Genomic DNA, 24,490 nt, shown 5'->3' with positions numbered 1-24,490 from the left:
TCATATGCAAATTTAAGGGTGTGTGTTTTTTGCAGTTTAGAAACATAATGTGAATGTACAGAATCATGTTCTCTTTAACTCTTAGAAGGAAGAACAGGAACATTGAAATGTACTTCTTCAACACCCTAGTCAAGTCCAATAAAGAGATCAATAAAACATGCACAACATGGAAACTATCTTTCTTATCTCAGTCTCAACTAATCTTACTATGTCGCTAAAGAGACATTTGCCTGACCTTTAATACTGAATGAATCTTCCTCTTATCAAACTAAAGACCTTTAGTGTGATGTAATTGACACCGGAGTTTAAGAAAAACTTCAGAAAGCTCTGTCAAACTAATCTTTGGCGGAATTATCTCCCACAATGTTTTAACTTTGTTGTAGTGTAAACCGCAAAAGTACATGCACATGAACTGTTTTGGTATTTGCTCTATGCCTATGAAAGCTCCTGCACTATGCAGATCAAACATTTAACACACTTAGAAGGTTTCTTTGGAGCACTGATCCAAACAATACGGTTTTTGTTTAAGATAGAAGCAAGCTTGTAATGAGGACTTTTACTTCTGGTACTTGAAGTATATTTTGATGCCAATACTTTTCTACTTTTACTTGAGTAACATTCTGATACAGGACGTTTACTTGTAACAAAGTATTCCTACTCTCTGGTACAGTACTTCTACTTTACGAGATCGGAGTACTTTTTCCAACTCTGTTTATAATATTGAGATACTTGTACTTCACCTAGGTAACGTTATTTCCATTTGTGCGACTTCAACCTTTAGCTTCAACACATTTTTGAGGCAAATATTGTAATTCTTTCTCCACTACCTTTTTAAAAAGTTTTAGTTACTTTAGAAGTTATTTTTCAGATTTAGATTATTAGTTTTATGGATTTTATTGGTTACAATGCAGCCGGCTGTAGCTATAAAGTACACTTCAACCAGTCTCATGGTTCAATAATGCGATAAATAAGGACTGTGCTTAATAATAACCTTTTAAGACTAGCCTTATTAACAAACGCTTGTGCTCTTGAAGAACAAGCTTAGGTACTAAAAGCAATATTCAGTCATTCATTCACTTACCATATTGTTGACACTAGCAATTAAACACCTGTTTTAAGACCCTTGCAGATATTGATAAGATGACGTGGCATGAATTATGATGATATTTTATGACCCAATCAAATAAGATTTTTCTGTTGCATCACAGCTGCTCTATTTGCAACATCAGCAAAGACAAACACTGAACACAAGGATACATACATTTATCATTACAACCATCAGAGACAATGTATTCAAGATGTGCAAGATGTTTACACATACAATATTTAATTATAGGATAGACTGCTTGACCAAACAGTGCAGTCTGACCCTATTAAATCATGTAACCCTGTTCCCCGATTTCAGACAGTTCACATCATGTTTTTGCAAATCAGTTTTTAAAATTCCTAGTAAAATTAAGATCAGTCTACAATCACTCCTAAATCCGTAACATATTTTTAATTTACATGGACACACAGACTTTAGTTTCAGCCTTTCTACTTTTTCTGCTTATTTCCCGGAATATAAATAAGTGTTGAGCGTACCATGAAGCAGAAGCTGTTAGAAATGTACTTTTCAAGGTGTAGGCTTCCAATTTATGGATGTTTTTTCGTCAGGATCGTAATCTTCTCACTGGCCACCAGAGAGAGCTCCACTGTTATTAAAGACCTTCACTGAAAAGAAACATCCATTACTTTCTCTATCTGTTTATTTAAGTATTTCAGATCCACAATCAGCTGTTGAAAACAAAGCTTGACCACAAAAACTGTCAAGTACCAATTATTTTATTAGTTACCTCAAAACAGAAACATTGTTCAAATATAACAATCGTGTCCTACAATTACAATTAACAGTACAAGAGGCATCTGGTTGTTAATTACACAGGAAATGCATGGTTGGAGAGGATGCTTGCAAGGACATAACATAAAGTTTAATAGTAATAAGAATGACTTTGGAAAAATAGGGTGAAAAAGGTGCGACACATTTGCTCCTGTGAAATTATTCCAACGCATACCGTATACAGTAGCACATATTTTAACTTCTAGAGGCACAACAGCAGTTTCACCTAAAATAAAAATACTTAGTTAGTCCTTTATGAAAACAGTTAAATAAATACATGACACGTTAACAATAAATATGAGGATCATTAAGAACATCTAAACATTTAGTAGAACTGAAAATATTACTCAATATTATAGAATTAGACAAAAGAGGTGCAATCAATATAATTAAATAATGTAGTGTATCATTTATTTCACTATCAGTGATGGATACATTTCTATAATATATGACTCGCGGTCAGCTTTTGTGCACAAGAACTAGTGAAAGTGGTGATATATATATATATATATCTATAAAATACAACAGCTATAATATCTAATATATCTATTTAGTTGTATGGTTTTAAAGCCAGTGTTTCATATTCAGTGTAAAACTCTCACAGCAAATGAAAAAAGGATCTCTCGAAAAATGACAGTAATGATTTGGCACAAACATGATATCCAGCTATAGTTGGTTTTACTCACATTGGCTAACTGGTCTGATAGAGTTATACTTTCAATTCTTAACACAGAAATACAGAATATGACAACATGATCACCTTAATGTTTAGGGTAGATGAAAACAGTGTTTCTTATCAAATCCCTTAGTGATTTCATATACAATAACAATGTGAGAATATTTTCTAAAAATGTATCAAACTTGAATATCAGTAACGGCTACTATTCATGAAACACTTCACTATTGTGTCTATGCTAAAAAAATATATGAGGACATGACAGCTCATGGTCAAGCAGAACCGAGCACGAGGAGCAACTCTTCAGATTCATCATATTTAAAATATCTGTTTGGAAAGATGATTTTTCTATCTGAGCTGATCCATCTTAGTCCTACCCTGAAAATGTGCCATTTATAAAGACCTTTTTGACTTCACAGCACCAAACAGAAGCTTCTGTAAGATGACCCTTGTGGTGTTGTATTGTTGAATCTAGATTGTTAAGCTCTAACTAGCTGTGGAGGACTCTGTGCCGGTGGGCTTCCTGGACAGAAACCACACCTTCATCGGGTCCTTCTTTCCTTTCATGGTGATGGGGCCTCGATACTCCAAATTAAACTGAGGGTCAGCGTTCTCAGCAGACTGCAAACACCTGGAGAAAAACATCAATACCATCATAAATCACACATGCTCTATGGTCCGGGGGATTCTCAATTTCCCTTTATGATAACATGTTGACAGCAAAAAACATGAAATCCACTGACCAAAACAGACAGGTTTAGGATTTAAATGGGTCCAGCTTGCACTTCCAAGTCTAATAATTATATTTTCTCAACAAATTACATTTTTTAATACTGACATACCAAGTTGCAAAGCTCCTTTAGAACCACATAGTTTCTCTACTGGCAGTGATAAAATCCTAACTTCACACAACTAAAAAAACAGATGGCAAAAAGCCAGTAGTATGAAATGAGGAGGTAGTTGTACTAACCGGTAGGTATATTCTGAGACATTTATTTTTCCCTTTTCACCAGTAGTTTCTGTACGACTAGTGAGGTTGACCGTGTTTCCAAAAAGGCAGTATCTGGGCATCCTCTGGCCGATCACCCCAGTCACCACCTCTCCTGTGTGGATCCCAATAGTAATCTGGAAAGACAGGAGAATGATGAAGGAGACTCTTCATTCTCTCCAATAACAATGTCAGTTATAATTTAATCACAGTAAATCGTATGACCAAGTTATCATTTTTTCCTGTCAAATACTGGCAAAACCAAGCTTAAATGTTTATAATATGATAAGAGCGCTGATCATTAGTTATCTGCGGGCAATTCATTACGTATAGCACTGCATGACACCTGATTTATTAACAAAAATGCACAATTTCTGTATTATGTGTGTAAAATCTTTCCAAGCATTTGAAAAAAACTAAATGTTAGATAAAGGAGGTAAATGACCTGTGCTCCACAGACAGGAACATAAAGAAGTCAAGCAAATATTCAGCCTAATGCTTCTCTTAGTTTGTTGGAACAAATTACTAAAGCTATCAACTGTGAAGGTGCAATATTTGGTGGGTGGATATAAGGGTAACTTTGCCAGAAATCATTCCATGCACAAGATAAGATATCTATTTCTTTAAGGTGTGCAGCACACTAGCCATTCCAAAAGTAGCCTGAGGCAATTTACAGCCTAATATTTACACTTGAACTTGTCTGCACTTCAGTGCCTGTTGTCTTCAGAGCATGAACACTCTGAGCGTCTGAGACAAATGAGAATGTATTTTTAGACACAGGATCGTGAGATGATTTGAGTCTGTTTCTGCTGCTAAACCGCACTCCTCTTCTGCAAGTGCCATGTCCCGAAATAAACAGCCTTTTGTTAACCAGACATGATTTTCCAAAGCTAAGTTTCAACAGTCATTGATACAATAACAATCTCCAACAGTCCGTTAAACAAAAGTCTGCTGTTTTTTATCCAACTTTTCACAGAGCATTACTTCAGCGTGAAAACATGCAGATATACATTTTTGTTCAAATCAATTAAATATTATTGGTGGAACATTTTTGGTTGAATTTGCTTGAATTCCAGTGAGCCGTATTTGTCAGGTCTGATACACAGTATTGAAAAAACAAGCTCTAAAAATGCCCAAGGTATTTGTGCGACAACAGATGCTTTGCTAAGAACAAATGGTTAAATATTAAATGCCTGAAGAATAAGATAGAGGATTAGAAATATTTTTAATTGGTATCCTGATCATTCGCACACACAAACCATCCAATCCAAAAATATTATTGTGAGAATTTTGCAGCAAAATGATCAGAGTCTACGATGAATAGTAGACTTATTTATTATAGAAGTATAAAATACTCTATATAAAACTCCTTTGGTGTGTGCTCAGTGTAGCTTAGCTTGCATACAATACACACACATTACTAAATGTAGCAGTTGAACATTCATCATACAGAACAGAATAAGTATTTCACCATAAACCTGTCTGAAACATCAGGATTATGGCTCACCTGAACTGGTTGATCGTCCACTTTGACTTGTCCAGCAATCTCCAACATATCAAGAGCGAGGTGGCAGATTGACTTGGCGTGGTGTATGCACGGCTCTGGGAGGCCGCTCACTGTCATGTATTTATCGCCCACTGTTTCCACCTGTATAAAGACACACATTTGGTCATTCTGAATTTGATCATAACCAATTAAGCTTTGTTTCCCTTTAAGTCTGTGACAAATGATATTTTCCCACCGTACTACAAAGATTGCTTTCTTTTTTTAATGCACTGTACAGCTAGAAATAAACTGAAACACCCTGAAATAAACACTTAAACACTTACATCATCTTTAAGACATGCAGGGCCTCTTTAAGCCCTGCTAAAACCAGAGGACCACCTAGCCATTCTGCTTGTAGAGTAAATATTACTTCTTTTGGTGACCCAGTGCCTGAAGCCGATCGCCTGGAAGTGCCGAGGTCTGTTTGACTTCTTAAAGTGCATTCTTGTCTGAAAGCCTAGAGTGTAAATCTGCTGCATGAGGCCTATAAAATGCTGCAGTGTCTCTGTAAAACTATACTTTGTTTAGAAGTTAGTACTACTCTTCTTATGGGGAAAAACTCATGTCAATTGATATAAATACTCTTACTGTGTTCTCTAATTGTGTAACATTATTCAACAAGTGGTCGATGTGCTTCACTGGTGCGTTTAAGCTGAAGGACCAGCACAGAACACAGTTAAAAGCCATCAAATTCTTCATTTCAGACTGTAGACTTGGATTATTGTCTCTCTGCTGCATAGATCCCTCTCTTCCCATGCCTTTACTGAGAGAAATGTACACAAATGCATGATATACTGTCATGGTAAAATTCTTGCTTCCGACCTTGTATACATAAGGGTTATTCCGAGAGTCTGTCAAGATGTCAAAACGTGTGTAAACATCGTTGAGCAGGTTGACTATCTTGATGGCTCCCTCGGCCGAGGCATGCTTGCTGCAGAAGGCATTGAATCCCACAATGCCGCTGAAGAGGATGGTCAGGTTGTCGTAGCGTTTTGCCGGGACAGGCCGCTTGTGTCGCAGCTCGTTGGCAACAGACGGTGGCAGAACAGAATAGAGCAATCTAAAAGGGAAGAAGGGAATTCTTTTGAGCAAAATTGCAGTGTACTCGAGCAGCAGAATAAGCTTGGACTGCCAGACCGAGTTGATCCTGTGGATCAGCATTTTATTTGCTCACCCACCACCTTTTGGCCATTTCGCTATACAAGCTGCTCTCAGATGGGAGGGTGGTGTTTCTATGGTAACTGCTTCGATCATGGCTGCCTGTTAAAAGCAAAATACCTTCCATGATAGATCATGATATGTGGACACATGACACATGCAGAACAAATAACGGTCAGCACACAAAAATCTATAGATGGAAATAGGAGTATATTTACCCAGGAAACAAAGCTATACAGATTCATATTTACATTTTCTTCACCCTTACATGTGACATACAAAGGCAGACTTTGTTTTTGTACATGCCTGAACAGAAACTAAAACAACATAAATGCATGTTTTCATTATCAGAAAACAGTGTGTTAAAGCTTGTAAAAGGCAACGCCAGTGCAGCAGCAGTTCCCTTTAATATTTAGAGGGGAGCCATGATTTCGAATCAATGCTGGAGGCCCAAGGCATTTCGAGACAGGAGAATGGCGAGAATAATAATATAGGGATGAAAGAGGCAGTGAAATTATTTTTCTATAAGAAGATAGGGCTTTACATTGCGGCACCTCTATGCTCCTCCAGCTGTCACCCACTGCTGTGCTGAATACTATTACTATGACAGGCCCCTTGTCTGAAACCCAGAGTCAACACCGACTGTCTTCACCATAACAGGAACTGAAAAGTAGCTTAGGCAAATATCCACTTCTGTATAACAATAGATTTTGACCCCTGTCATCCAACTGTCATGTAAACCCAACATAGCTGTACGGGAGTGACATCTGTTAGTGCCCTGCTGTATCTTCTGTGTTTTTTGTCTCAAAATCTTCCTTAAAAGGGAATAGTCGAGAGGCTTCTATTTTATCTCTCTAAAATACTGAATTATAAACAATGTTTGCCACTTATTTAAGAAAAGTGAAGACTGACGGCACTATTATTCTAGTGTGATTTGATTTTGACTCACAAATGACACATCATTGATTTAAGTTAAAGGGATATCTACATAATGAACAAATAAGGGGGAAAATAAAAATACATATTTATGACATTTACAGGACCTTATTCTACATTTTCCGTGGTGCCTCTAGGTATCTTTTTTACCTCTTTTGTCTTCTAAAATGATTTAAATTAAACTATTTCACATGATAAAAAACGCTTTCCTTGATCAAGTCCCTCTGAGTCAACAGCCAAAATGTTTTAGAACCACAAAGGCCATCGTTAGAGTGCTATAACAGTATACCTTGAAATATGTAGAGAATCATTACTAAAACTATTCTCATAACACATTAGTGTAAACGTTCCTCTACTGTTATTCTAGTGAAAATCCAAAGTTGGTAACCCATTAGCTAAAACCTAAAGCTGCAGTTTACACCTGAGAATAATAGCCTAACCTGTCTGTCTTTTTCTTCTCGTCCTCCAGGGCCCGGAGGGTGTGCTGCAGACGATCTGTCAATATTTCCAGCTCCTGGGTCAGCTTGTACTCCTCGCGAAACTGCTCACCCAGCAGCACCAGGTCACGCGTGGCGTCATGTAGCGGGATGTCGCTCAGGTAAAGCCCCCTTCGTGTCAGATCATCCAGGTTCATGACACTAGATGAAAGATGGAAAGGGGAACACAGTGATATTCTCTGCCGGTGTTATCGCTACAACAAAATGACAGAAAAGGTCTCATTTCTATCTGTGGGAAGAAGGAAAACCACTATTTTTTCTGAATCTTGCTCATCAACTCAATAACTGTAAATTAAACAGACGATGGGCAGTGAGATCATTATCCTCCTTCAGGGCCGAGCCTCCTGTCCAGATAAATGTCTCTGTTGTTGAGGGGGAGGTCAGTGATGTATGAGTCTTATTTGGTCAGGTAAGGAAGCACGCTTTTATGTCTCATCCCCTTTTTTGTCCTAACCTACGCAGCAACCTCTTTGGCAAAGTGTCCATGATCTGTGAGGGCAGGAGATATTGAACCCTGCTCTCCTGCGTCCAATATTCAACTAGAAATGTCTGATTGGTTATACAAGCGCTACAGAGGCTAATGGAGGTCACAAAGGAGGAACCAATGCTCACAGGTTTGGTTTCTGACCATGAACCTAAACATGTATTGTTTAGGAAAGCTTGGAAGCAAAATTGAGCTTAATAAAATACCCTGAAATATCTTTTTTTAAAACACATATGTTATTAACATGTGCACTGTAGTTTTAATTTGAGTAAAGTACATATAAACTGCTTTGCTGCCCAAAATACTTCTTATCACATATCAATCTGTCTATCAAAAATATACCTTCTCAAATGTACTATTTTCCCCTTCTTTTTTATTCCCACTTTATAATTTCTTTGTGACCAACTTTTTTATATTTCAATCTTCAGCCAGAAGGCCATTAGTCCCTACAGAACACTATTAAAAAGAAAAAGAGAATTAAAAGTATAAAACGAAGGACCAAAACATGTAAGTCACCCTCCAGCTCATTGGTAAAATACTTAAAATTCTGGTTTATATAGTGGGTTTTTATTTCAATGGCTTAGACAGTAATGCTATTCTTTAAAATTCATTTTCGCAATTGGAATATTAAATCCCAGGTCTTTCATCTTTGCGAAAATTGTAGTGTTCCCATTCAGTGGGTGAAAGGAAACCAGCGTTTTCTTGATGCGTGTAGTCAGGGCAGACTGGATTTACCTGGGTGAGCAAAGAAAAAGGATGTTCTCCGCCTCAGGCAAGTAAATCATCTGTCCTTTCAATCTCAGACAGCTGATCTCCACCCCCGTCAGCTCGTCCTCGTTCTCCACAGTCTCTACATTCAGGAGGCCCTCCTGTCAGGATTACATCACACTTATGAATATTGCATTATGTGTTCTCCTCTAAATCTGCTTCAAAACTGGGCACCAGTTCAGCTCACTCTTTAGTTCTAAATCTGTATGGGGCTTTTTGCCTGAAGTGTCACATGCATCTTCCTCCATTGGAGAGAATTAGTTCAGATCTTATGTACTGTATATAAAGAAAAATCATGGCTAAAGGAACTGCATCTCAGGAGGGGCAGTCCTTTCACAATTAGTACAATCTACATGCATTTTCAACTAGTATTTTAATACCAAAATGTCAACTGTTTTATTTCAATTAGGATTTCTCACACTTTTACTTTGCTACTTAATATATTTGGCTTCACATTTCTCTAAATTACCAAAAATATCTACATTGCATGCTTGAGTAATGAGTAAAAGACCAGTTATTAGTTCAATCTTTGCTCCATGCATTAAACTGCAATTTAAAGTTCTGCACAGTTTGATTTTCAATGCTGTGTAATATAAACACCTTCTGTCATCTGTTTTGATCAATTGGATTTCGGCTTTTTTCTCAGTAAAAAGTATTCTAATATAATAAGATTTATTGATGTGATTGATCACAAAAAACCTAATTGTGTGGCATATGTACCTTGCTTCGCAGAACGAAGACGGTGTTGATGTGGGAAAGAATGCCATGAAAGCTGAAGTCAATGTGAGGACGGACCAAAGAAAAAACTGAAGGGAGGATACAGGTACCGGGCTGGAGCTGGGGAATAAAATGAAATATGCATATTTAGTTACATGAGATAATAAGTTATTGCTTCATCCATAAAATAAATTACTGCTTCAGGCTGGGAATCCTGACCTAATAGAGAGACTAATCCATGTAAAACCTAAACATAATCAGGTGCTCACTTGATGAAACACTGTTTGCTGCGAGAGAAACAGACTTTAACATGATTGGATGTGAATCCACACCTGAGGCAGGACTCGGTAGATGGCGTTCCCACACTGTGTGAGCATCAGGTCTCTGTCAAACATCAGGTGGAACGGGAAGGCTTTGCAGAATGTGTACGGGCTGATCCGCGTCTCCTGTGTGCCGTTCTCCTCAAAGCCGTCGAGGTCCTCGTAGAAAGCCTCCTCCTCAGAGTCCTTCTCCTCGATCAGAAACTTGATGTGGTCACACTCTGCACTTTTTGGTTGGATCATCTGCATTAGATGGAGTTCAATTATAGGTTGAATATGGACGTTCTTCTAGCAAAGACTGACATATATAAGTTAAAATACAATTAAACATGCCTATATTGTTGCAAATGGTTACAGCAATTAAAGGTTTTCAATTCAGTATTTCACCAGGTCAATATTAGTGCCACTTATACTATATCATTCATGATGTCATCGACCTGAAGTCTATTATTATAGAAGGAAGACATTGTAAAGTGACATTATTCAGTGGGTTTATGGGCATAAGGCCTGATGACGTCAAGCTGCTGTCTCTGCACCCTGTTGCCACAGCAACAGTGGCTAATATTTCCAGAAATTGGGTGTCACATTTGGAGCGTCTGCCATTTTGTGTTCTTTCATTACACACACAACTGCTGAAAAATATGATACTGCCTGAACCATATGATTAGGCTTGGGATAAAATGTCACTCACTTATGAAACAAGGAGAAATCTCCAGTCAAAGTACAGGGGGTGTTTGAGGATAATAACCTGCTGCATATATTGGCATAGATTACAGGCTGTGATTTATGGCCTCCACATAACAAACAAATAGAAGTACCAATGACAGTTTACGATATGGAGCTTCACCAAATCTGATTAGCATGGTCGAGAAAATGAGCTGAAACATATAACTCCCCTCAGGATGAATTGTCTAATAAATGTGGAGTCAATGGCCAATTTGAATTAATCCACAATTTGACAGTGTAACAATAAAACTGTGAAAGAAACAAACTCCCTGAAAGACTCCCGAGCTAGACACTCTATAACTTGGATCTAAAAATATCCTCTGACTCACAGACATTAGCCAAAAACTCTCTGCTGAGCCTCAGTTGCGCAGCACTGTTCCTGTTTGGCTGTTTTGGAAGTTTCTGTTATTTAATCCTGACATTATAACCTCTTCAATTACACTCTGAGACACAAACACACATTCTGACATAATGAATTAGAACGACTAAAAGGCTTCAATAAATGTTGAACCATAAATTAACAGAGGAAAAAGGAAAAACATAAAGTCATCCTCTTTCATCATCGTCAGTAAAGTGATTCATTGCACAAAGAGAAGAGAACGAAAACAGCCAAGCACACCTTCATCTCTATCTCTGTCCCATGGATTTGTTGAGCGACAGTTTTAATGATGCCAATCACAATGTCTTGCAGGCCTTCTCTCTCAGAGTAGTAGTGAAGAATCAGATTGTTCCCCTTCTCTGCGTCGGTGCAGCGGAACGAGGGAGCCCTCATACCAGGATAAATGGTACCCAGGTGGTCATGTAGAGCGTCCAAATTCTGAAAATGTAGATGAATTATTCAACTTTCAATCAGAGTTGATTAAAGCTTGGCTGAGATATAATAAGTTAGATGAGAAGGCGGTACATTAAACATGAAATATTAAAGACATATGGGACTAATGAATGTTCAAAATGATGCGGGAGAGGTTGAGACATCATGACTTTTGTCCTGAGTTTGGGTGAAAAAGCTAGAGCCTTAAATTCCCATAATGCAACACTCGACCTTCCTGGTCAATCTTTATGTCTTTCATGTTTTTCATCCCCAGTTATAAACAAGGGCTTTATGTGAAAAAAATCAAAGTCTCACGGCTAAACTAAGATGACCCCAAGGACATCATCAAAGGTTATTTTCTCCATTGGCTGAGCAGCACTCTTGGAGATATGTTAACAGACTCCCATGTCCAAAATCAGTGAAGTGTCCCTTTCAAGATTGCTTATTTACAAACCATTAAGCTAGTATCACCATCCACTTTTTCTACATGCAAAGAGGAGAGAGCCTACCTGCAGGAATTCACGAACATTGGATCCCAACACTCGCAGGATGGTGTCATATCCCGACTCTTGGCAAAATTCAAAAAACATCTTTCCAAACATCTGCAAGATGTCTCCTGCATCGATCTCTGAAATACATAAAGGATCCCATCAGTATCTTGGCAGATAATACAAATTCTTTATTGTGTTCTAATACCTCACATATATATCATTTTGTATACTCAACAACCGTGCTGTCACTTACTGAGAACTTTACTTGCAGCAGCAACAAGATCGTATGTTTTGCCGTCTTCGTAAATTATTCTAACGAGGAACTGACCCTCAATATCAAGCTGAGCCTCCCTCCTGAAAATGAAGAATTCAGTCATTAGCAAATATCTAAGAAGAAACAAACCTTGAACTCATGCATTTGCCTTTTCAGAAGAGCTTTTATATTGTTGCTTATATCCCAGAGGAACTTACAGTATTTTTACGGGAATAATACAATAACAACTTTTTTGTTTTGTGTGTGGCCGGACAGTACGAGTCTTCTTTATTTGTTTTACCGTAATAAAATAAAGTTTCCATATTGATTTGAAGTGGTTGTTAAGCTCAACTTTTGAACAAGTGCAGATTTTAAGGTTTCGATCTAATGCTGCTCAGCGCGCAGAGTGCATCTGCTATTTATACATCTTACAACCCATTTCTTACAAAATTGTCCGTACACTTAATGATGTTCTGATTAGTACTGTTTAACTGAGAAAACAAACGTGATTTACAGGCCTGAGCAGCAGCCTCCATGTTATCAGGATGTGTTCAGCTGAACAAACATACCAAGCCTTGGAAGCTTTTCTAAAGAAAATAAGATTTTATTTTTAAATGATCCAGCTCATCAAAGGTCCAAAAACAGACCATAAATGATCAATTGTGCATTAAAAAACAACGAGTAACATTTTCAAAGATAACACAAGATGCAGCAGAGAGATCCTGTGTTTTTTGGATGGCTGAAGAATGACCATTTTAAAAACATTTACACAAGACAGCTGCCACTGTTTTTTGTAATGTTTTTTCTAATTCTCCTTTTTTTTTAGGCAGGGTCACATCTGGGGCAGTTATAACCAAACATTTCAACATGCTGAAAAATGACATGTTACTATTTAGTGGAAGACATTCATCCTACAGTACATCTAAATGTTGTAATGGGGTGTACCATATGCTTCCTATATTATACAAAAGGTTTGAAGAATGCAGTTGATAAACAGCCTTACAATGTTGGAATGTAAGGACATTGTTAGATTTTTTCAAACATTGAACTGAAGTTAAACTTTGAAGTAGGAACACAGCTGTCATCGAGGTCATGCCCTCTGTATTTCTTCTGGGAATTTGGGTTTTCTGCGACTTGGATGGAGTTTACATTCTGCATCTGGGGATATTGTTTATATAATTGTAGTCCGACAAATAAAGAATAAATATAGGATCTGTCTTTTTCCCACCAGAATTGTAATCCTGGCAGCCCTATCCAGTGTCTCCTAATAAAGTGATTTCAATTTTTTCATAAGCACAAGAATTTACTTATTAAACATGTTGATAAAGTTCTCCAAAACCCACCAAGTTTTTAATAAAAGAGTTCAAATGAATCTTTCCTGGGGGTCATTTTTGGTGAATAAAAGTTATTTTATCAAAACTTTTTGTATGTATAAATAAACATTTTAAATTCCATATATAAAATATTAAAAATATTATAACTTTTAATTTAGGTGCCTGGTTAAATTTTTGGGGGGAATGGCAGGTTTCTGACACATGACCTCAATATTTATAGAACCCTGTCTACGGCCCTGTTACGAGGTACTTGTACTTTACTGGAGTGCTTCTATTTTGCTTTGTACTTCCAACGGTACTCCACTGCATTTATTTGACAGCTTGAGTTAGTACTTAGAAGTTCTCTTTTTTTTTACATACAAATATATCACACATTTTTTCAGTGGACCGACCCAGAATAAATAAATAAAGCCAAACAGTTGAGTTTTAACTTCAACCAGGTACAACAATAAAATGTTAACAACAACTTTAAGATATCTGTAATTGATAATATAATATAGCACTAACAGGGGCATATTCTGCATAGTGTGTACTTTTGATTTGGATACTTGTGCGTATTTATGCTGATGATTTTTGCATAGTTTTTACAAACGAAAGATATATTTTCATATATTTTGGAACCCTTTTGTTCACTATCAAACATTTTGGGTTTGGCCATAATTTAACTTCCTACTTTAACTGAAGCTCTTGACTAAAAGCAGAGTTTTTATGGGTCAGAATGTGATGTTTACCAACTTTATCTGAGTCTCAGTGAGCCTGCAGAGGATGGAGGTTAATCATTACAGTGAATCAGTGGGCTGACTGTACAGTAGCTCTGTGTTGTCTCCCTGTTGTGGTCTGGTTGGCCACAGTGTAACCTATGATACCAACAGGGCCGAATAGTAAACACACAATCCAGAAACTCACTTGATGTCTTCCCATATTTCCGGGCCGTAATTCCTCAAAACGAGGAGCTCCAAGGCGTGATTCACAAAACCATACTGTAAATGTATAAACAAATGGAAATAAATGGAAATCCACGAGCAACGTCAATATTATCTAATGGAAAGTCACTTAACTAGAATCATACATGCATGGTTTTACCCAATATATTGTATCCTAAAACTATACCTTAAGCTTAAATACATGTGTATGTTCAGTATAATCAACAAAATTATAGTAGGCTATGACTGCTACATAGCGGTCTCTATCAGGAAATGTCAAAAGCAAACACACCACGTCGAGCGACGAACACATTATTTTACCAGCAATAATACATAATACAAAATCCTAGTAAACATACCATGATGACAGTAGCTGTTCTTTTCCCTTATTTTTAAGCAAATCCGTAGAATGTGACTCAACATTCATCGTTTGGTACAGATGCTGAGTGCCTCTGCGTCCATTCCCCTTTTTCCCTCAGCTGGTAACAGACAGCAAATCTGTCCAATAGCAGATCAGAACCGGGATTACGTAAACTGCTCCTGACCAATTAGAATGCAGCTGCGTTGTCCAATTGACGCTAGTGAACCTGAATTCACCGCAGGCAGCTACATAGTTTCTGACATTAAACATCATGTTTTACACTATGAACTTTACAATTGATCATATCTGCGTACTGTAGCACAAACAAAACATAGATAGATAACATTAAAAGCGTATAAAGATGTATGATAAAATATATAACTTTCTAGAAAAGTAGGCCTACTTCCACAATAAAAGGTGACAAAACCGGAATATTTATTTTATAATGACTCCTTTCAGAAGGCAACATTAATATATAGGCAAACTTTATTATGACACTACTATAATTGATGATTGAACATCTAAAGAACATCTATTTTGTAAAATATTAAAAGGAAGCTATGTCTAACAACTTTATGTTCTTTATGAATTGTTCAATCTCTACATTACTCTATAGTCTGTATATTGAGCTGTTTTTTTATTAAATGTTAATCTCCAAATGAACAACTAATTACAGCTGTAAGATAATGAGTTGTTGCATTTCATTGCAGGGTAGTGAAGCAGAAGTATAGTATAAAATAAAAGTTCATTAGTAATGTTCCAGTACCTGAAATGTGTAATTACAGATATAAATAGGCTTATATTACTTTAGAAATAAGTACTTCGCTACTTCACACCATTGTACATTATATCTTAATGCTCATTAAGCATCACACATTTTTAGATTACAGAATTCTATGTTTTATACACTGTAAAGTCACATGTTTGAATTTCAATATTTATTGCGCTTTGTCAACATTACATTACATGAATGATTAAAGCACATCATTATAAGGGATACAGCAGAACATTCATTGTATTTGTGTTGTCTTGTATTCCCCCTGTAAAGGAAAGGAGGACTGTGAACCCAATGTAATAAATATTGTATAAACATGTGTGCAGTGGGGAAAAGGTAAAAAATACAAGTTACATTAATAATATCAGGAAACTCTATATTAGAATACTTTCTCTCTAATAAATGGAAGTCTATGTTACATGTTATAACAAATATATACTTAGTTTAAATAATAAACCTCTGGAAGGAATTATGAACATGTAAATTCATATTGAGCCATATCCAAATAAAGAAAAACAGGTTAAATGAAATGAAAAATATAAGATCCTGCCTGTATATTTCCCATAAGGCACCTGAATCTGCTCTGAATCTCAGTTAAAAAAGTCAAGGGGGTCTCCTTAATATTTGACAACATTATAATGTCCTACATTTTTCGTAATTATTTGGAAATAAATTCTCCCATGAAACTCACAAAACCTAAACAGTTTTAATCTTAAGTTTTCTGCCATACCAAAAGGCCAAGAAACGTTTAGCACGTGCTTAATGGACAGATCTGAATGGATAAGATCAGATATTTACAGAAAACCATATTGATAAAAAAAGAAATATGTTCACATTGAGAATAAACATCCAAAATGTAATATCATATGATGAAAGGCGATATGTTTAACTTTTTTACAGCAGTCCAGAAGCAGCTACTGACTTAAAAGATTGTATGCCCAAATTCTGAAATGAACAACAGTCAAAGAAAGCCACTTTTATATGTCATATTTGCAGATATTACTCATTCTGGAAGAAAAATGAAGGAAGTGAGTTTTTCTCTGCGCTACACTCTACCTATGGATCATTTTACAGAGACAGGACTCATGTTGGACAGCAAACTGACATGTCAGTTTTAACAGCTGCAAGAGTTTGACTAATAGACAATATCATCAATATCTAAACAAACCTAAACAAAATATACAATGTGTTCACACTGTGTTCACTGGATACATTTATATTTAGTCAAATATAACATGTTTGGGCTCTGCAGCATCTTGACTTTATTTCATAGTCAGTTATGAAGTTTTGAAGGACTCCTCCAAAAAGTAACAAACACCAGGGATGTCTTCTGGGAAGTCGGCAGGAAGCTCCTGTCTGCTCCTGGGAACAAAGACAAACTCTGGCCGGTCCTTCAGCAATCTGAGACAAAGAGAACACAAATAAAACATGAATCTAAAAACAATGTGGCAAATTATTTGACACAAGAGGAAACACAGTGCTCTTTTAAAATGTAGGTTTCCTGTTCAGAGCACTTTGTGTTTTTTCTCTCTACAAAAATCTGTTCTGGTAACTACAGTAACAACTTCAAACAGTACTTTCATTTACAGTACTTTTAGTAAAATGTCATCCAAGAGGGGGGTTATAAGTGAGCATTATACTTTTAATTGTAAATGCAAGTGTGGTTTACAACCTGTTACCTCACCTGTGGGTTGTGGGGCTGATGTTGATTTTGCTAGGCAGGCTGCAGGATTCAAACTTATTAGCCAGTGAGACATTGTTTCCGAAAAGACAGTAGCGTGGCATTCTCACTCCAACTACACCAGCCAGTACTGAACCAGTGTGCACGCCAATACGCATCTGTAGGAAAATACAACACTCAGTAAGATTCAGGCTTTTGTTCATCAAAGTTGCTCCACTTTTTAACCATATATTCTCATAGTTTTGGTCCTGGAATGAATACTGATCCTGATTCAGGCATAGGCAAATACTTTTTTCCTTATTGTTTCAGGAAAAGTAAAAATATTGATTCTTCAAGCAATCCCACATACGCACCATCCTACTGCTGTACTCGCTAGTGCCAAATTCTGAGGCTGAAAATTGTCCCTGACTTTCTAATTTTAAAAGGAGACAACTATAGCACTATGTAGATGTGGTATTATTTGTTAGATAATGTTTTGCTTATATCATGCACGCACATGAACATGCACATTTAACTGCACATGCATATTTCTGCCTTTCAGTTTACGCTTTATACTCATCGTCAATTGGATGGCTGTCAGGTGCAAAGAAGCTAAGCAATGTTCCAACAAAGACAAAGGAAAAGACCACAAGCAATACAAAAACTAACAAAAGAAAGCTTTGTAAATGTTTGATTCGGAAAGAAATGCAATCGCAATATTTGTTAGACCCTGCTGAATTTACTGACCGATTTACGGGAGCTACTGTAGATTGTAATACTTCTGTGAATTAGAGGCGTTCTGACATGAAGAGGAGAAACTTCTTAATATGTGACAAAAGAAATGCCACGTATTATTTGTTTCGCTTTGAAATATTTGAATCAAACATCCAAACCCAAGGCACTATAATAAGTACAGCTGGATATTTGAATGGAATAGGATTTGCCATTTTTCATTTTCCTTTGATATAGTCAACATATCTTAATACTTCCCATCTAATTAATGATTTGTATTTATCATATAACAGTCACATCCTAGGTAGTTGCTTTCTTAATGTATTCACTGGTTTATTATGGTAAATATAAGACATGAAAGAATTTCAATTTTAATGTCAGCTACGTGTTGTTATAGATTGTTAAAAGATATATCATCCAGTTGAAAAATCAGTATGCAACTAATCAATACTTGACCCTCACCTGTATTTGTTCTCCAGTTGGCGTCATAACTTCGTCTGAGAGCCCCATCATCCTTAAGGCCATTAGTGCAATTTGAACAGCGTGAGTCTCGCTCTCTTTGTGTAAGCCACCAGCTACACAGTACGCATCACCAATGGTCTCCACCTGAAAACAGCCGAGGATCAACAAAATAATAGAGAAAACCATAAACCTTTAGCAAAATGACAATGTGAAGTGGATATTCATAAAAGTCACTTCACAATCTGACTTGCTCTCCATCCTGCAGTAGAAGACAAAGGGCCGAAAACTCAGGCGTAATAAAACTTACATTTTAATAGTACTTGATCCCTGAGCATATTAACAAGTCGACAAGGATTTTTTTTTCAGCTTCTTGGAACAAGTAATTCTGGACCGGAGAGCACTCAACGGCTATGTGGCACAGACAAAGTGAAACTATTTTTAGACTCATACATGTGGAGTGGAAACAGGGTCCTGAAGGAACCTCTGACTTCCTTGCGTTTTACGAGATATTTGTCAAACATGCTGCTCTCTGTGTTATGCTTTCATGACACTTTGATTACATTATCCAACCTCCCTGGAGATTAGCAGCCCCTGGCAGACACTGGGTAGTTTGTTGAGCTAAACTCTCAGTCTGTCTTTTGAACCTGTTGAGGAATAGTGCGTTATCTTGTGAAATGTAAAACACAATTTCTATGAAACATAGGCACATATTTAGCTTCATACACCCTCTGCTAGTTTCTGATGTTTTAAGTACCTGTTATTATTGTTATTATTGGTATAAACAGTAGTAGTAGTAGTAGTAGTAGTAGTAGTAGTAGTAATAGTAGTAGTAGTAGTAGTAGTAGTAGTAGTAGTAGTAGTAGTAGTAGTAGTAGTAGTAGTAGTAGTAGTAGTAGTAGTAGTAGTAGTAGTAGTATATACAGAAAATTGCATGCTTTTTTCAATCTGTGTGCCACTGTAAGTTTTAAATGTACATATTAAATTAAATTTATCGACCAATATCAGCAGCTGCAGCTCCCCCTTAGAACAACGACTGATTAACAGGAAGGACAAAAACAACTGTACCATTGAGGACACAGAGGTTAGGCCCTTAATAATGCATTTTGGAATATTTTGATGGCTTTTATTATCAAAATCCATCATAAACAAAGAAACGCAAATTGGCTAGCAGTGTAACTAAATCTAGATGAGATCTCTTTGAATAATAATGTATTCTGGGCTCAGCCGTTGTAATTGATCAAAACAGGTGTAGTCTAAAGTGTCAGCCCTGTCTTTGTCTCATGCAACTTAACATACTGTAATGCTCAACAGTACACACTTATATGACATTTACCCACCTTATAGATGTCAAGCTCCCCACACTCGTGGTCAAACCTGGTGTATAGCTCACTGAGCATGGTTATCACTTGCATTGGCGTACAGCGTGAGCAAACAGCCGTGAAGCCCACGATGTCAGAGAAGAGCATCGTCACGCGGTCAAACTTCTTGGCCTGCACTGTCTGGCCCTGCCACAGCTGCTGCGCCACAGTGCCAGGGAAGATGGAGAAGAGGAGGTCCACTGTCTTCTTCTTCTCCTCCTCCAGTGCCTGGTGAGCGTGCTCCAGGGCTGCCTTGGCCTTCCCCAGACGCTTCTTCAAACCGTCCTGAGCTTTGGCCTGTTCCCCAACCAGCACCACATCACGCAGTGCGTTATGTATCGGGATGTCAGACAGGTAGAGGCCGCGGCCAGTTAGCTCCTCCAGTTTGTCCACACATGGAGATCCCAAGAACAAGATGACATTTGACTCTGAAACGTAGATCATCTGACCTTTAAGGTCCATAGGCTGAAAGGAAAAATCAGATGTTCAGAAAAGTAATATTTTTGTGAAATTTGCTAAACTGTACCATTTGGGCCTGACTTTCTTTCTGGCCGAATGACTAAATTTGATAATAACGATAACTGTGAAGGCCACATACTGCAGCAACAGTCTCTTATTATCAGTACAAGGAGTTCTTATTAGAGTACACAATTCCCACAGCCAAACAAGGAACAATAATGTTACTTATCTACAGTATGTGACACCGGTGCCCTTGAAAATATACAATATACACATACATAAACCCCCTATGTAAACATACATAGACATTTAAACGTTTAAAATAAATACAAGCCAACATGCCTGTGTGGTATTCGCGAAGGTGCTGCAGACCTTCACCCACAACAGTAAACAATGACTGACTTTTATTGACTGCCATCATGAAGTCACCCCTTTAATTTATCTAGAACTGTGGTTTATTACAAAATAGGATTAATGAAGACCTTTACAACAGCATCAACACTAATTTTGCCTTCAGTTATGTTCGTAGAAGCAGATGCTAATCATCTTCTAACTTATATTAAATAAATATTATAGACACCCCCCTTTTGCCCCTTTTTACATTTACTATACCATGACTGCCAAAAGATCAAACAATATCTTTGGACCTCAGCTTTTATTTCTAAGTTTAGACATGTCTTCTTGACTGTTGTAACAACAATATACCTATCAATAAAAAATACAGCTATTGGAGCATTTTTTGGGGTGGAAACAGAAAGAATATTTATAGCCACTTATGGATTTTAACCCTTTTTTAATTTGACTTTACCAACAGTTAAGCTACCATCAGGCAACTAGTGTTATAGTTATAGTAATCATCTCTGGCTGAATGTCTTTAAACCACCGCCATGTTTACTCACTGATAAGAAAAATCTTGTCATGGCGTCCAATGCTCTGCAGCCCCACATAAATAGCACAAGCATGGCTGTGCCTGTGATTTATAAAATGGTTTGACATTTGCTTCTGATCTCCGTTGGGGGTCTAATGTTGATCTCTACCTCAGGCGCACCAGAGTACACAACACTAATAAGCAGGACTGCTTATAAATAGCATGATTTTTCTGCCTATCTTAACAAGAAGACAATGACCCAAAGACCTTTTTTGCCTCATTAGTCATTGACGTCACTTTTCAAGTTATATTTCCCAGGCATGTCGACATACCTTCCCAGTGTTATCTGCGATGGAGACTCCATGTGCGATCCGAATAAGGAACTGTGTGTTTAGCATGGTCAGAATACCCTGAAAGGTACATTTGATTTGGGGAGAGATAATAGAGAAGTGTTCTTGGAAGGTAGAAGACCACCTCGGCCCATCTTTCCTGAACAGTCTCTTCCTGAGCCCGTGTCCTATTTGTACCAAAACCAGGTCTTGGTCCAGGATAAGATGGAAAGGGAAGATGGTGGAGAACAGAGAGGTAGGAAGGGTCCCAGCTGAGTTAGCCCGCAGCGGACTGGGGCTCAGACTTTTAGCATCCTTAACCACAACTGTGTACAGAAGACTAGGCTGCGGGCTGGACTGCAATATGCTGTCTTTAACACAGGGGGGGTCCATCAACACTTCCACAGTGGTGTGATACAGAAGGCGGGCAGCAGCTTTGATGACTCCAGGGAAGAAGAGCTCAGTGGTCGGACGGGGGTTGAAGAAATAGACAGTTAGCAGACCTGCATCCTTGTCTAAGCACAGCACCGAAGGTTCGTTTACACAATCCTCTCTGTCCGGGTTGGGAGGCACACTGCTCTGTTTCAACAAGACATTGAAGCTGTTGAGGAAGTCGTGGAGAGCACCCCCAACCACCCTCAAAATGTGTCCGTCCTCCTCATAACACATGTTGAAGAGCTCCTCGCCAAGAGCAACTTTTAAAGCTTCCATCTGGATTGCTGTCAGGACAAATTAAGGGAAATAGGTGAAGTTGTGATGCCCTGAATACACAGATTGTAAAATAGAATTTATATTTTGTTTTACAGCCTGAGAGTTAGATGTATTATTACCTGTTTTGGTTGAGTACAAGTTCATCATTTCCACTAAATGCTCTGGTTCACTGCAGCTCTGATAGTCTGTGCAGCATATTATTGGGCTGCAAGGGGAAAAATATTAAAGTCAGACACTAATTCTACTCACTGGACCATATTTTTTAAAATCAATACGCTAGAATAGAGTTTTAACTACCCAAGTGGTAGTTAAACTCTATTCTAGCGTATTCTTCATTATCAGAAAGAAAGTGAAAGAGGGCAGTTCCATTTTCCAAAAGCTTTAATATCTTATCTTGCTTGTCTGACTATCAGACCAGAACAAAAATATATTCTGTTTACTACCATATATGCCCCCCAAAAGCTGCAAATTCTCACATTTGAAAGCTGCAACCAACTAATGCTTGACATTTTTGGAGAATGAGTCATTATCTCCTTGCCATTTTCGATAATAATGTGTCTTTCAGCAGATTTGTAAGGGATGTCTCTCTACCTCCTGGTATCCATAGCAGCCTGCACCACACCTCATTGTTGTTATCACCATAAATATCAGTCTAGTGAGAGCAGCAATAAAGATTAGTAAAGGATTTTGAGGTAAACAGAGAGCCGATCGCTGACGAACAGTTTTCATTTTAATCTTTGGTAGTAAATGCCTATAATTTACAGAAGTAGTTGTGTTAATTGTAGGAGGATAGGAGGATCAGTGCTGTTGTTATTGATAGCAGCTGTATTTAAACAACACACGTGTTACCTTTGAGAGCCCCTGGTTTGCTCTGATAGTCTCATCATTCGTTGGAGGGCAGTGTGCAGCCTTTGAAACTGTATGACAAAGTGTTAAGCGAGTTAAAGGTCATCGTCTGGCAAGGCTAAACAGCAGCTTTAATTGCAGGAACGCCCACAAAAGAATATATATTAATTTGTTTAAAGCTAAATAAAAACATATCTTTAACTAAGTATTAATGATGTTTATGTGTGTTAAGGCAGAAATGTGAAAACACAAAACAGGTCAAGATGCTTTTTTCCTCCATCATAAAACATATTGTAGAAGTTGCATGATGTGAATATGAATACATTATTTTGATAACTCACCTCGGGACATGCCAATTTTCGGATGCTCTCCCCAAGTGTATGCAGGTTAACTTTGCCTCGGCTTGTCTTCTGTTTAGGTAGATCCCCAGCTATTTTCCGTGCACGTCCTTAGAAATAGGCATTAAATCCGCAGCGTCAGTTGAGCGTTCCTCAAAGTCTCCGAGCTCATTATTTTGGGCACCGCTGCTGCTGGAGAACGGACACTCTCCTGATATCTTCAGCTCTTTCAGCTTCGTGCAGAACATCTTCCCCGCTGTATGATCTGCTGTCTCTGCTCTTCTTATCTCATCTCGGAGGGAGACAGTCCTGGTCGTGCAGCTGCGGTCTCTGGGAGAAATTCCATCATCTGGTGTGCGTGCTCATCCAAGATCCCTTCCTCTTCGCGACGCGCTCATTCAAATGATCAGCACCAAAGCCAGAGACCACATACAATATTAATTGAGAACAGCACGGGCAAATGATGGCAGGGAACTATCGCTACCAAAAGCCAATGAGAAACTGGAGACAAAAGAGCACTAGGCCAATCCATGAGCAAGTGGGGCTGGTGTAGTTGAACAACCTATCAGCAATGAGAAATGATTTCCAGGCGACTTACTCTCATGCAGTGCACTTTTTTATTTAGATCAGCGTATAGAGTGGCTTCCACCGTACCAGACCATAAACGACTCATCATATTTCTATGGTATTCGCATTGTGCTTCAAGTGCTAAGTGGTGGTGTTTATGGTGATATTGCAACTATATTCTTGCAGAATAGTTGTACCTTATTTGCTACAATTTAATGTAATAATTTAACTAATATTTTATAGCCTACTTAACTTGTTAATGTTTTTCCCTTACACACATACAGACACTTACACACATATCCCTGTATTGGAAACCCCTGCTGTATTTCCCCTGTGAAATACCTGTGAATGGACGCCTGTCTGATGTGTCAGATTATAAATAGCAAGGTTCCTTCACCGAATAATGCTTTTATTTAAGCTCAAGAAACATCCACATGGACTCTGTGTCAATCACCTGCAGGACCAGCTCTTTCAATCTTGCTTTTCTGTTCAAGAGCTTCTCAAATAGTCTCAACTC

General features: G+C 37.8%; 2 protein-coding genes across 2 annotated transcripts; both read right to left on the bottom strand.

Moving 5' to 3' along the window:
- Nucleotides 1-1,808: 1,808 nt before the first annotated feature.
- Nucleotides 1,809-14,994, bottom strand: gucy1b1 (guanylate cyclase 1 soluble subunit beta 1). The gene is made up of 13 exons (XM_063884507.1): nt 14,867-14,994; nt 14,491-14,564; nt 12,251-12,351; nt 12,016-12,134; nt 11,315-11,512; nt 9,982-10,212; nt 9,653-9,769; nt 8,900-9,033; nt 7,624-7,821; nt 5,912-6,149; nt 5,051-5,191; nt 3,526-3,680; nt 1,809-3,186 (listed from the first exon to the last, which is right to left on the bottom strand). Exons 1-13 carry the CDS (start codon nt 14,867-14,869, stop codon nt 3,042-3,044), a joined length of 1,854 nt encoding a protein of 617 aa, XP_063740577.1. The 5' UTR covers nt 14,870-14,994; the 3' UTR covers nt 1,809-3,041.
- An 880-nt stretch (nt 14,995-15,874) lies between these two features.
- Nucleotides 15,875-23,861, bottom strand: gucy1a1 (guanylate cyclase 1 soluble subunit alpha 1). Its single transcript, XM_063884506.1, is given in 9 exon segments — nt 15,875-17,044; nt 17,328-17,482; nt 18,498-18,641; nt 19,835-20,320; nt 21,515-22,230; nt 22,342-22,427; nt 23,072-23,139; nt 23,410-23,504; nt 23,507-23,861. Coding segments are annotated over 9 exon segments (2,022 nt in total). The 5' UTR covers nt 23,655-23,861; the 3' UTR covers nt 15,875-16,920.
- Between the last annotated feature and the right edge of the window lie 629 nt (nt 23,862-24,490).

This window comes from Eleginops maclovinus, chromosome 5, assembly GCF_036324505.1.
Source record: "Eleginops maclovinus isolate JMC-PN-2008 ecotype Puerto Natales chromosome 5, JC_Emac_rtc_rv5, whole genome shotgun sequence".
Classification (NCBI taxonomy): Eukaryota; Metazoa; Chordata; class Actinopteri; order Perciformes; family Eleginopidae; genus Eleginops; species Eleginops maclovinus.
The sequence above is the reverse complement of the archived record's forward strand: the minus strand, read 5'-3'. Positions and strand labels throughout refer to the sequence as shown.

Bases quoted from the DNA above. Each gene is read 5' to 3' on its own strand.
- gucy1b1 (XM_063884507.1), bottom strand. The intron at 9,034-9,652 runs GTACATATGCCA...TAATCCTGACAG, and splicing joins TCTTCGTTCTGCGAAGCAAG to GAGGGCCTCCTGAATGTAGA. The intron at 5,192-5,911 runs GTCGGAAGCAAG...GTCTTTATACAG, and splicing joins ATAACCCTTATGTATACAAG to GTGGAAACAGTGGGCGATAA.